Below are 13,278 nucleotides of genomic sequence, written 5' to 3' on the forward strand. Positions count from 1 at the left end.
CTTGGAGCCTACGCCTTGTTGCTTAAAAGTCAGTATTGCTTTTGCTAGAAAAGTACTTGGAACCCCCAAACACACACACAATTTTTTTTTTCAGCAGAGACCATAGAGAATAAAATGGCAATCTTTGCAATATTTTATGTCACACGGTATTTGCGGAGCGGTCCTTCAAATGCAATTTTTTGGGAAGAAATACACCTTTCCTATTTTTTTTTTCTAAATTCATGAAAAACACAAAACCGTAAAGTTAGCCCTATTTAGCCCTAAATAAGATACCTAACATGTCATGCTTTAAAATTGCGCACCCTTGTGGAATGGCCACAAACTTTGGTACCTAAAAAATCTCCATAGGCAGCGCTTTAAAACTTTTTAACGGTTACTGGTTTTGAGTTACAGAGGAGCTCTCGCTCCAACGATCGCAGCAATACCTCACATGTGTGGTTTGAACATTTACATATGTGGGCACGACTTGCGTATGCGTTCGCTTCTGTGAGCACTATCCATTTAAAAAAAAAAAAAAAATTTGATCACTCTTATTGTTGTCTCATTGCATGCAAACATCTCTTGTGACAGAAATAGGCAGTGACAGGTGTTCTTTTTGGAGGGATCTAAAATACCCCAGACCCCTCCTTTGCACCTAAAAGCATTCAAAACGCCAAGTTTGGCTGTTTTGAATGCTGTGACTTTTTTTTTTTTTTTTAAATCTGGCGCCTTTAAGGTTCCAGTACCAGGAAGTGATGTCATGACATTGCTTCCAGGTTTTAACATCGGAGATCCGATCAGAGTCGAATGTGGCTTTGTTCGGGTCTTCGGCCAGCCGGCGGACGTGCTGGCCGGTAACTCGGGTCTCCCGGTGGGAGGCACGTCCCCTCCCGATCCTTGTAATGACAGCCGAGTGGCTGCTCAGCCGCATCGGCAGTCATTACAAGAAAGCCGACCATCCGCTCTAAACAACGGTACCAAGGGGATGCCTCTAGCTGCAGGCATCACCCCAGTACAATCCCTTCAAGCCGAGGCCATATTTTTATGCGTTCCGCCGGTGCGAAGGGGTTAAAGCTGTTCCAAAAACAACTATTCACACTGTACACGCCCGTGCGAATTAGCCTTATACATTTGCTGTAACAGAACTTACAGACTCTGCAATACGCAATACTGCATGTAGTGTCAGTCCAAACATCTCTTCTCCTTTCAGATACTCCGGGAAAAGGCGCAGCATTCCAGTTTCTCTCCTCATCCGTGCAACAGGTTCTGCAACGCGATTCCAGAGAGCTGGCCAACAGAAAAACACAATAAATAAAAGGAAATCTCCTTTAAACCTGCTAACAATGCAATTCAAGGGCCTAAACAGTGTATTATGTTTACATCCAACAAACTGAGCCCTAAAACTTCATAAATTTAAAGTAGATTGTAGAATTGTGTTGCCATCGTGCTCACGAATTTACAGATAAAATGACCATTCCTGTCAAAAGTACTGTTCAGAACAAAAAAAAAAAAATATTGCTGTAATTGCTTAAAGCAGAACGAACCCCATCGATTTAACCACTTGCCTCCCAGGCCAATACGGACACTTCTATGTGTAAAAAATCTTTTTTTTTTTTGCTAGAAAATTACTCAAAACCCCCAAACATACATACATACATACACTATATATATATATATAGCACAGACTCTAGGAATAAAATGACGGTTGTTGTAACTTTTTATGTCACATGGTATTTGCACAGCAAAATAAAAAAAGAAAAAACTCGATCTCAGGATAAGAAAAAAAATAAATAAAAATCTCGATCTCAAGCTAAGAAAAAAAAACTGCAGTGTTTACATCTGCTGGCGCCGGAAGTGACATCATGACCTTGCTTCCGGCCTCAGAGAGTCAGAGATGACTGGGGACCATCTAGTCCTTGGTCAGCTCTATGGTAAACTTCCGCTGCTGGTGGGTTTATTCTTCGGCTCGCCGACTGCACAGGCAAGGCTGGAGAAGAACCGGAGGGTGGCGGCAGGGGAGAGGGAGGGAAATACGATGACACCCCCTCCTGCCACCTGTAAACACAATCAAGCAGAGAAACCGCCACTATGAATGTTTTTACTGTGCAGGGAATCGCCGGCTGAAAATAATGATATCTGGATATCATTCAGATATCGCCAATTCAAGTACCCCGATGTCATATGACGTGAACCCGGATGAAGTGGTTACGTTTCAAAATACAATTCCATTGCATGTGCCGGGAATTTACCAATCACATTGGTTCTGCTCCCAACCAAACTGTCTAACCGTCAATTGGTTGATGTTATAACTGATCACATGTGCAGCCAGTTGAATGTCTGAGGCCAAGATGGCAGCTTCCTTGGTGGAAAATAATAGAGTTTAGTTCAGGTTAAAAAAAAAAAAAAAAAAGGGTAATTCACTGGAATTGGGATTTCATTTGTCACTTAAAGCAGAACTAAACCAACTGATTTAATGGTTTCCAAAAACAGTTACATTCACGGCATGCTGTGAATAATACAGTGCATCCAGAAAGCATTCACAGCGCTTCACTTTTTCCACATTTTGGTATGTTACAGCCCTATTCCAAAATGGATTAAATTCCTTATTTTCCTCAAAATTCTTTAAACAATACCCCATAATGACCTTGTGAAAGAAACTTGTTGGAAAACTTTGAAAATGTATTAAAAATAAACGAAAAAAATCACATGTACATAAGTATTTACAGCCTTTGTCATGACACTCAAAATTGAGCTCAGATGCATTTGGTTTCCACTAATCAGCCTTAAGATGTTTCTACAACTTGAATTGTGTCAACCTGTATGAAATTCAGTGAATTGGACATGATTTGGAAAGTCACACTCCTGTCTACATAAGGTCCCACAGTTAACAGTGCATGTCAGAGCACAAACCAAGCCATGAAGTCCAAGGAATTGTCTGTAGACCCTTGAGACAGGATTGCATTGATGCACAGATCTAGGGAAGGGTACAGAAAGATTTCTGCAACATTGAAGGTCCCAATGAGCACAGTGGCCTCCATCATTCGTAAATAAAGAAGTTTGGAACCAGCATGAATCTTCATAGAGTGGGCCACCTAGCCAAACTGAGCGATCAGGCGGGAAGAGCCTTAGTCAGGGAGGTGACCAAGAACCCGATTGCCACTCTTACAGAGCTCCAGCATTTCTGTGTAGGGAGGAGAACATTCCAGAAGAACAACCATCTCTGCAGCACTCCACCAATCAGGCCTGTATAGTAGAGTGGCCAGACAGAAGCTACTCCTCTGTAAAAGACACGACAGCCCGCCTGGAGTTTGCCAAAAGGCTCCTGAACAATTCTCAGACCATGAAAAACAAAACTCTTCAGCCTGAAAGGCAAGCATCATGTCTGGAGCAAACCAGGAACCGCTCATCACCTGGCCAATACCATCCCTACAGTTAAGCATGGTGGTGGCAGCATCATGCTGGTGGGATGTTTTTCAGAGGCAGGAACTGGGAGGTTAGTCAGGTTCAAGGTAAAGATGAATGCAGCAATGTACAGAGACATCCTTGCTGAAAACCTGTTCCAGAGCGCTCTGGACCTCACGCTAGGGCGAAGGTTCATCTTCCAACAGTACAATGACCCTAAGCACACAGCAAAGATAACAAAGGAGTGGTTACAGGACAGCTCTGTGAATGTCCTTGAGTGCATCAGCCAGAGCCCAAACTTAACCCAGAGAGGTCCTGCAAATAAGAATGGAGAAACTGACCAAAAATAGATTTGCAAAGCTTGTAGCATCATACTCACACTTAAAAAGACTTGAGGCTGTAATTGGTGCCAAAGGTGCTTCAAAGTATTGAGCAAAGGCTGTGAATACTTAAACACATGTGATTTTTTATTTTTTTATTTATAAAAAATTTGCAAAGATTTCCAACAAACTTCTTTCACATTGTCATTATGGGGTATTGTTTGTAGATTTTTGAGGAAAATAATAATAATAATGGGGTGAAAGTGCCCTGTATTGAAGTGGTTAAAGAGAGCCCCAAGAGAGCCAAATTAAGATCCTATAGAGCCAAAAGGGAAGAAATATGGAGAAAATGCAGTGAAACCATCAGGCCTATGACTTTCAAGCAGAAGATGAAAAGTTGGAAGTCTGGAAGTGAAGTGCTTGAGGTTTCTTCTAGGCAAATTCTGGCTAGAGTTGTGTGTAGGCCCAGATACTGCAAGCATTGAGTCTGTTCCAGCACTGATTTCTGAAGGTTCAGTATCTAGCAAGGTCTTGACCAGGGGTAGTGAACCTTTGGCTCTTCTAATGGCTGCATCTGGCTCGCAGACAAATAGGGTCTCCAGCTATGAGTATATCATTATTAGCCCCGAGTCGAGTCCATGCCTGCACGCTGCGGCCACACTGGTCGCTAGTATGCCGCTTGGCGTTTAGCAACCAGTGATGTCACATGACGTCAGCGTCGTCACGTGACAGCGGGAGAGCGAGGGCAATGGTCAAATTCCTCCTCCGCTCCTAAATTTACTCCACCCACCACCGGCACCTCCCTCTTCTCCAGGCGGCAGCACGGGCTCAGCGTAGAGCCGAGGGAGGTCCTGAAGCGACAGGTCAGTCAGTCAGACTCGTCAGTGTAAATATTTTGCGTTCTGTGCTTCCCCTGTCTCAAGTAATTGCAAATACTCTTTCAGAAAGAGTATTTGCAATTACTAAGTTGAGACAGGGAAGCACAGAAAGCAAAAAATTATAGGTTAGCCTGCACCTTCTTTTTTTATCTTTTATTCACAGTTTACAGAGGCTGCCAATACCCTCACTGAAGAAGTGCTGCAGGCCTGCAGCCGTATATACAGTGGAATTTTTTAATAACATTTCCCCAGACATTGACATTTTGGCACATATGGGCTACACATCCACTTTCTGTTTGCGCTAAGGTTATTTCTCCTTTCCATTGTCGTGCCCTGCAAATCGCACTAGTGTGAACAGGGGAAGTCAACTTTAATATTTCAGCTCCTTTAACCACTTCAGCCCTGGAAGGTTTTACCCCCTTAATGACCAGGCCATATTTTGCAATTCGTCATTGCATTACTTAAATAAAGGTTCTCGACCCCTGAAATATAGTGTATGGCTCTCACGAAATTACATTTGAAGATATGTGGTGTTTGTGGTTCTCAGCCAAAAAGGTCCCTGACCCCTGGTCTGGACAGTCAGGCTAAGTTGTCCACCAGAACAAGTGCTGATCATTCACTCATCAGATCATCCAGATATCGCCCAATGGGAATGCAATAAGAGCTCAGTAATGCTAGTAACTAGGCCAGCACCTTGAAGAACACCAACGTACAACAAACTGGAAGTGCAGAGGACTCACAGTAAAGTGCAGGAATTACTGGTGCTCTGAAAAAATGCAGGTATGCATGCTTTACATTCACAGAGGCCAGAAAGTCTCCCTGATGGAGGGAGCTTATGACAGACTGGTGGATTCCATGTAGAATTTCTGGATCTGGATGAAAACAATTACGGCTTTGGGATCCAATATGGGGTGCATGCCACCTTTTTGCCTTGAGAAGTTGAAACCAAACCCTTGAAACTTCTGCCAGAAGGACAGGGGTAATGATATACTGTTGCAGAAGATGAGCTAGGACTGCATGGAGATCCGCTAATCTTTGCAGGGACACGGGCTTCTTTGTAGCAATAAACCAGGGTGTAGGAGGGAAACTCCAGCTTGTAGACTCTGGAAATCACCTCCCTAAACACAAGCATCTGAAATGTAGGCTTTGGAAGTAACAAAAGACTAATCTAGGCCTTCAGCTTGAGGAAGCCTTTCCAAACTGAGCTTTAGGCTTTTTTGGCTGAGGAAGAGGAGTGCTCTTGCAACCTATGGCATCCAAGACCAGGTCTGAAGAGGCACTGTTTCTCAAAGGTCATGCAGATCAAGTATTTTTTAACCACTTAAGCCCCGGAAGATTTTACCCCCATTCCGACCAGGGGGTATTTTGCGATTCGGCACTGCGTGAATTTAACGCACAATTGCGCGGTCGTGCGACGCTGTACCTAAACGAATTTGACGTCCTTTTTTTCCCACAAACAGAGCTTTCTTTTGGTGGTATTTGATCACCTGTGCGATTTTTTGATCACGCGCTATAAACAAAAAAAGAGCGTCAATTTTGCAAAAATAGCAATATTTTTCACATTTTTTTATATGAAATTCCCCCCAAAAAAAATGTAAAAATCAAAATTTTTAAAAATTTTCGGCCAATTTGTTTTATGCTACCTATGTTTGGTAAAAAAAAAAAAAATCGCAAAAAGCGTATTTTGATTGGTTTGCGCAAAAGTTATCGCGTTTACTAACAAAGGGAAAGATTTTTGTCATTTTTGTTGTTTTTTTTTTTAACGCGTAATGGCGGCGATCTGCGATTTTTTTTGCGGTACTGCGACATTGCGGCGGACAGATCGGACCCTTGACTGACATTTGTGACACTTTTGGGGTTACCAGTGACATTTCTACAGTAATCAGTGCTATACATATGCACTGTTACTGTAAAAATACACTGGTAGTGAAGGGGTTAACTTTATTTGGAAGGGAGGGGCTGTGTGTGTCCCTAGGGGCGTGGTTTCTACTGTGATTGGCTGTGGCTCTAGCTGTAAGGACACTGATCAACGGATCTACATACCAGATCCGTTTTATCAGTGTCTTTGCAGCGAGGAGAATGACAGGCAGTTTGTTTACACAAGCTGCCTGACATTCTCCCTCTCCCCCGCCGATCGCCGAGTGACCGGCGGACATCGGGTCCGCTGGTCACACGCGCGGGGGGGGGGGGTCCACGCGGGGGCGCGCGCTCGCTCCCTAGACCCTCACAAGCAAGCAACGTAGCCCTACGTTAGTTTGCCTGTGAGGGGCTGACCGCCGACGTAGATAGTCGTGCGGCGGTCGGCAAGTGGTTAAATGCAGGCTCCGCAATCCACTACTTTAGACAATGGCTGGATGCTGTTGGATCCACAGAGGGGGCAGACCACTAACTGCTCCTCAAACAGATACTGAACAGATAGGTGCTTGGGTGGTACAAACTCCTTGTCATCTGGACTCCATAAAGAAAGACTGAAGGGACAGAGGGTGCATCAGGAAGGCCTTGGCAGTTTTAGGAGCGCTAAAGGATACTAGACTGAGAACACTACTAAGATTGGAGACACTACAGGCTGATCTTCAAGGTTTAAAGTGGTACGTACAGCATCAAAAAAAGCAGAACTGAATAAAATATGTCCATCCACTTAGAACACTGACAAAAAATGAGGTATGCTAGGAATATAGAGGACTTTGGAAACGGTATACAATCTTTGTTTGCCAGTGTCCACTTGTCCTGTAGGCAGCAATAAAACCTGACTGTATTTGATTTACCTCAATCGACAAAAATAAAAAAAAAAAAAAAAAAAAAAAAAAAATAAAAAGATTACCTTAAAATCAGGAAAAGAAAAAATGATTCAAAAAAAATTCTTGTGTGTTTCTAGGCAAGTATGTGTTTCACCCAGGGACAGAGATGAGAATACGTGGATTGTGCAATTCAAAGCTCAGGTATTGGCGTTACCAGACACAAGCAGAAAATACATTTTAGGCAGTGGTCTGGCATGGTGCACTACAGCTACATTAAGACAAAACCCTTTTACCCATGGAGGAACCCTTGAAGTTATTTTCAGATCTCAAGGAACCCTAAAAAAACAAGTTCATTTGGGGGGGGGGGGGTCAGAATGCCTCCTGTACAGCCTGCTAAAAAAAAGAATTTGTGTCAGCTGGCTCTGCCAAGTGGCATTGGACCTTGAACTATAGCACCATGAAATGGAAGGTCCATTAGCCACTTTTCAAGAACTCCAAGCAACCACTGGGATTACCCAAGGGTTCCACGAAACCCTGGTTTAGAATGGCTAATCTAGAGGAAGCCCGCACAAGTCCAAGTGTAGTTTTAACTTCTCTTATGCAAATACCCTTTGTGACAAAGAATTTTACAAGATTTTAACAATGGTCATGATAGGTAAATGCATACACTACACTCCATACAAAATTTCGATTGAATTTTGCTGCATGTGTGTAAAACGCTGAAAAAGAATCTAAGGGTTTTATTAAATTATATAAATTAGCAGAAACTTACCCTGCGGAGAAGAATCTGTCATAATGACATCCTCATAACCATATTCAATGACTTGTACAGAAAATTCTGGCCTTCCATTATTGTCACACACTCTACAGCGATATGAACATCGGCGATGGCTGTGGCGCATACTCCAGTAAATCCGGGTTGCCTCATATCCCACTGGGTACAGGGCAGTCACACTGTGGAAATCCTGCATTTGATGAGGCAGAAGTTGACCAATGGCATGAAAAACAAGCCCGCCAACTCTGAACATGTGGATACGATCACCACGCCGAATAATGCTTGCAATCTGACTCACTTCATCTCGCTCAATATACACCCTTCGGAAGACCGTAAAGCAGCTCAGCTCTAGCTCACAAGGTCCCTTTAACTTGTGCACTGGACAAAGCATGGTCTTGTCCTTGAAGAACATGCACTTGGCACGAATGGCACAGGCAAAGTGATAGACATTTGGGCAACGTATTCGATTGCAGCTGTTTGTGGCACCTGTTTTCTGGCACAGGCAACACTTTGTAAGCAATCCACGATGCAGTGCTACTTCTACATTTATGAGTGCACCACCCTGTGTTTCATAAACCTCTGTAGACCACAAAGCACAATTAAGGTGCACCCAGAGATCAAGATCCAGATTCAAAAGCCGTGCTGGTCCATCTGTAGCTCCATCACCTTCTTCATGGCAGAAGCAACATTTTCGAAGATCTGGAGGCAAGGTGTCAGGCTTTAGAGTGGTGCCTAGTCTTTCAATAACCTCACACACCTCCTTCTCACAATGACGTGAACCAATTTTCTGGAAAGTAATAAGGATATGCAGTCTCTTCCAGCGGACTCCTTTCCACTTCTTTATTTTCGGTCGCGGGTCCTCCATGCTTTCATCCAAAGAACGTGCCCGCTGCTTAATTTTAATTGAGTCCATTGTTTCCTCAATGTCTGGGGATTGAGGAGGTGGTGGAAGAGGACTTGGTGCAGGAGGTGGAACTGGCTCTGGTTCGGCAACAGGAGGCTCCACAGGACTTGCAGGTGATGGGACAAAAGGAGACAGAGGCGGCGATGTTTCTTCAGGCAAAACAGGAAGTTGACGTACATCCAGGTTGGACACATTGTTAACATAACAATGATTTACTGGCTTTTCCACAACATTCTCTTCCTAGGAAAAAAAAAAAAAACATTTAAAAAGGATTATTTCTAGTTTTTGATGGACATAGAAGAAAACTTTTAAGGCCGGTAATATATACTTTAGGCATTTGCACCTAAAGTTAAAAAAAAAAAAATGTGAATTTTGACTTACCGTAATATCCATTTCTCTGGTGTTCATTGACGGACACAGCTCCTGATATTCTTAACCATTGGGATATACTGCCCCTACACTAGGCAGAAAAAAAAAGTCTGGCTACGCCTATGGGCAGTCCCAGGGGGTATACTTCCTCTCTCTGCTGGTACTCAGTTTTGTTACAAGCAGTGTCAGAAGAATTACAACTCCACAGAGGGGTGGGTGCTGTGTCCGTCAATGAAGTTCTGAGAAATGGATTTTACAGTAAGCCAAAAATCCCACTTTCTCTTTCAATCATTGACAGACACAGCTCCTGATCATCTTAACCATTGGGACGTCCCAAAGCAATATTAAACATGAGGGGTGGGAACAGCAAAAAAATTCCCGAGGATTAACAGTAGCCAACCAGGCAACAGGAGCTCGACCAAAACAACCCCCTCAAAGACAAAGAGGATCAGGTCTTCTCAACAGCAGCCTGCAAAACCTTGCGGCCAAAAGAAGCATCTGCAGATGCCAAAACATCCACTTTAAAAATGTTTAGGCCTGGGACACAGGAAAGGCAACACAATGTCTTTATTCAAATGAAAATCAGAGGCAAGCTTTGGAAGAAACGATGGACAGGGGCGAAGAACAACCTTATCTCTGAATCACCAGGTAAGGTGAAAGACAGTATAACCACACCAGTTCTGACCCCCTGCGCACCACCAAAAAGGCCACTTTCTGGGACAGCGTAAGCAAGGGAATTTCCCAAAGATTCTCAAAGGGAGGCTTCTGGAGGGCCGAAAACACCAAATCGAGGTCCCAAGGCGGCAACAGAGACCACACTGGAGGAACCCAATATCGGACATCCTGAGGAAAGGTACGCACCAGGGAGTGTGTGGCCAAAGGTCATTGGAAGAAGACCGACAAAGCCGACACATGGCCCTTGATGGTACTCAAGGCCTATTTCTGGTAAACCCTCCTATTGAAGGAAGGTCAAGATCCGAGCCACTGAGGAGCGAGGATGAACCCCCAAGAAACTCACACCATGCAATGTAGGTCTTCCACGTATGATGATAGATCTTCCTAGAAGTAGATTTCCTAGTTTTTAACAGTGTAGGAATCACCGACTCAGATAAACCTCTATCTTTCAGCACCTGGCGTTCATCAGCCAAGCCGTGAAATCCAGGGACTGTAAAGCAGGATGGAAGATCGGTCCTTGGGACAACAGATCCTCCCTGAGAGGAAGCTTCCAAGGAACATCGGTGACAAGCCACACCAGATCGGCGCAACAAGCCTGGCGAGGCCAGTCCGGAGCAACTAAGATTACCAGAATTCCTTCTGCCTCAATCCTACGTAGTAAGTATTTGCAGAAGCTTGAGAGGAGGGAAGGCGTAAATCAGATACTGACCCTACGGGGCCACCAGCGCATCTGTGGCATCCGCCAGAGGATTCCGTGACTGATCCACAAACCTCTGCACCTTTCTGTTAAGCCGGGAAGCCAACAAATCCACCTCAGGAATGCCCCACCGGAGACACAACTGATGAAACACTTCTGGATGAAGGGACCACTCCCCTTGGTCCAAGGCTTGCCGACTGGGGTAATGCGCTTGCCAGTTTTCCACCCCGGGAAGGTGTACGGCAGAAAGGGCTGGAACAAACTGTTCTGCCCACCTTAGAATGCCGGCTTCTTCTAGAGCCGCCGGGACTCTTTTTGTGCCCCCTTGTTGAGTGAGTGGAATTGTCCGATTGAATGCGCACTGGACATCCCTGAAGACGATCCGTTCAATGGTCAAGGCACAGTCTGATCGCTCGGAGTTCCAAGACATTGATTGTTAAGTCTGGACTCCTCCAGTGTCCAGATCCCCTGAGCAGAATTTTTGCAGAGGTCACCTCCGCAGCCGGACAGGCTGGCATCCGTGGTGACCACTGTCCAATACAAGGGGAGGAAGAATTTGACCAGCCGAAGGGCTGGAGAACGAAGCCACCATATCAGGGACTCCTTTGAACCCTGGCTCAGCTGGATCAGATTGTCCAGAGACTGCAGAGTCTTGTCCCATTTGGCCTAAATCTCCCTTTGCAGGGACCTTTTATGGAACTGTGCAAACGGAACTGCCTCGAAAGTCGACCCCATCAGGCCCAGCAACCGCATGCAAGTCCGGAGGGATGACCATCTGCCCGACAGCAGGAGACGTATTGCAGCCTGCAATTTCTGGAGTTTGTCCAGAGGAAAGAGCACTCTGGCTAAGGCAGAGGGCAGAGTCCAGAGTCAGGCCCAGATAGTCCAGCTTTGTGGACGGAAATGGCACAGACTTCTGAAAATTCAGAATCCAACCGAACTCCCTCAGAGTTTGTATTGTGATCTCCAGGTTTTCCAGAGCAGAAGGAGACTCCACTCCCTGAAGGAGATCATCCAAGTAGCCCAGCACCGCGATCCCCTGTTGGCTTAACTAAGCTATCATCGGGGCTAACACTTGTGAAGACGCGAGGAGTGGAGGAGAGACCAAAGGGTAACGCCACAAACTGATAATGCTCCTCTCCCACGGCAAAGTGGAGGAAGCGCTTGTGACTGGCACATATTGCAAGGAAATCCCCCTGATGCAGGGATGCCACCACCGGACGAATGGACTCCATTTGTAACGTCTGCACCCCTACTAAGCAGTTTAGCACCTTGAGGTCCAGGATTGGACGCAATTTGCCTTCCTTCCTGGGAACTGTAAACAGGTTTGAGTAAAAACCCTGAAAACAATCTAAAGTCAGAACCGGGACAATCACCCCTTGAAGAAACAGGTCTTGTACCGCCCCAAATAGACCCTGTAAGCGGTCCGGGGACAGGTGCAAGTTGAAAGGAAAGAACCTTGCCGTGGGAAAAGAGCGAAACTAGATCTTGCAGCCGGACCGAATGACTTCATGGATGCACTTGTCTTGTACCAGGGAAGTCCATGGGTCCGGAAACCAGCGAAGAGGTCCCCCCACCCCCGATATGAGCGAGGACCCACACGAATACTGAAGGAGCCTTGTCCGCGGGTCTAAAGAAGCCCGCTCTCGGTTTGCCAGACCAGGTTCTTTTGGATCCTCCAGAGGAGGCCCTGAAAGGTTTCGAGTCATTGTCAGTCGACCTTGAGGGACAGAAAAACTTATTAGTCAAGAAGGAAGGCCCACGTCTACAACAAGGTTCCTTGCCCTTAGTAGCCTGGGGAGAAAGGTACTGTTCCCCCCCTGTGAGACCTTTTATGATGTCATTCAGGGTAGCTCAAACAGGCGATCTCCTTGAAAGGGGAGATCAGCCAAGGCCTTTTTAGAAGTCTTGTCCGCAGACCAGCATTTGAGCCAAAAGACATGCCGAAGGACCACTGCCAAAACAAAGCCGCGCCACTAGGGGAACTGCATCCAAAGAGGCATCACAGATGAACTTCAGCCCCTCGACCAGCTGGTCCACCAGCTCAGCAAAGGCAGGGGGGAGCCATTCTCCCTCTAGGTCCCGGCGTAAAAGCTTAGCTCACTCAGTCGGAGTTTGCAACCCCAGGGCAATGGTGAATACCAGCCTCAGTCCTGAACCAGCCAGAGTGTACATTTTGCGGGCCACAGTTTCTGCTTTCCTGTTAGCCGGGTCCTTAAAGGCCGGGGACTCTTCAACCAGAATCATGGTTGCCTTGTTCAATCTGGAAACCAGAGGGTCCACCACCGGTGGAACAGTCCACTTCTTAAAGTGGAAGTAAACCCCCCTATCGTTTTCAGCCAAGGAAGCTGCCATCTTAGCCTCTGTTTAATTTGCAACTGCCTTGATGCTGCACACGTGATAAGTTATGCCACCTGCCATTGGATGGTCTGACAGTTTGGTTGAGAGCACAACTAATGTGACAGCTAGCATTTCCGGCATGCCGGGAATATTAACTCTTTTTTGAAACTATCAAATCGATGGGTTTACTTCCGCTTTAAT

General features: G+C 45.5%; 1 protein-coding gene across 2 annotated transcripts in view; it reads right to left on the reverse strand.

Annotated features, from left to right (window-relative positions):
- The window catches only part of KMT2D (lysine methyltransferase 2D), a 340,114-nt gene that overhangs the window by 27,676 nt on the left and 299,160 nt on the right, over positions 1–13,278 (reverse strand). For both annotated transcript variants that reach the window (XM_082246163.1, XM_082246162.1), the window contains exons 47-48: positions 8,090–9,236; positions 1,130–1,266 (exon numbers count right to left, since the gene is read on the reverse strand). In XM_082246163.1, the coding sequence (XP_082102289.1) occupies positions 1,130–1,266; positions 8,090–9,236 (1,284 nt within the window). The remainder of the gene's footprint in view (positions 1–1,129; positions 1,267–8,089; positions 9,237–13,278) is intronic.

The sequence above is a fragment of the Pelophylax lessonae genome (assembly GCF_965119305.1).
Source record: "Pelophylax lessonae genome assembly, chromosome: 2".
NCBI lineage: Eukaryota > Metazoa > Chordata > Amphibia > Anura > Ranidae > Pelophylax > Pelophylax lessonae.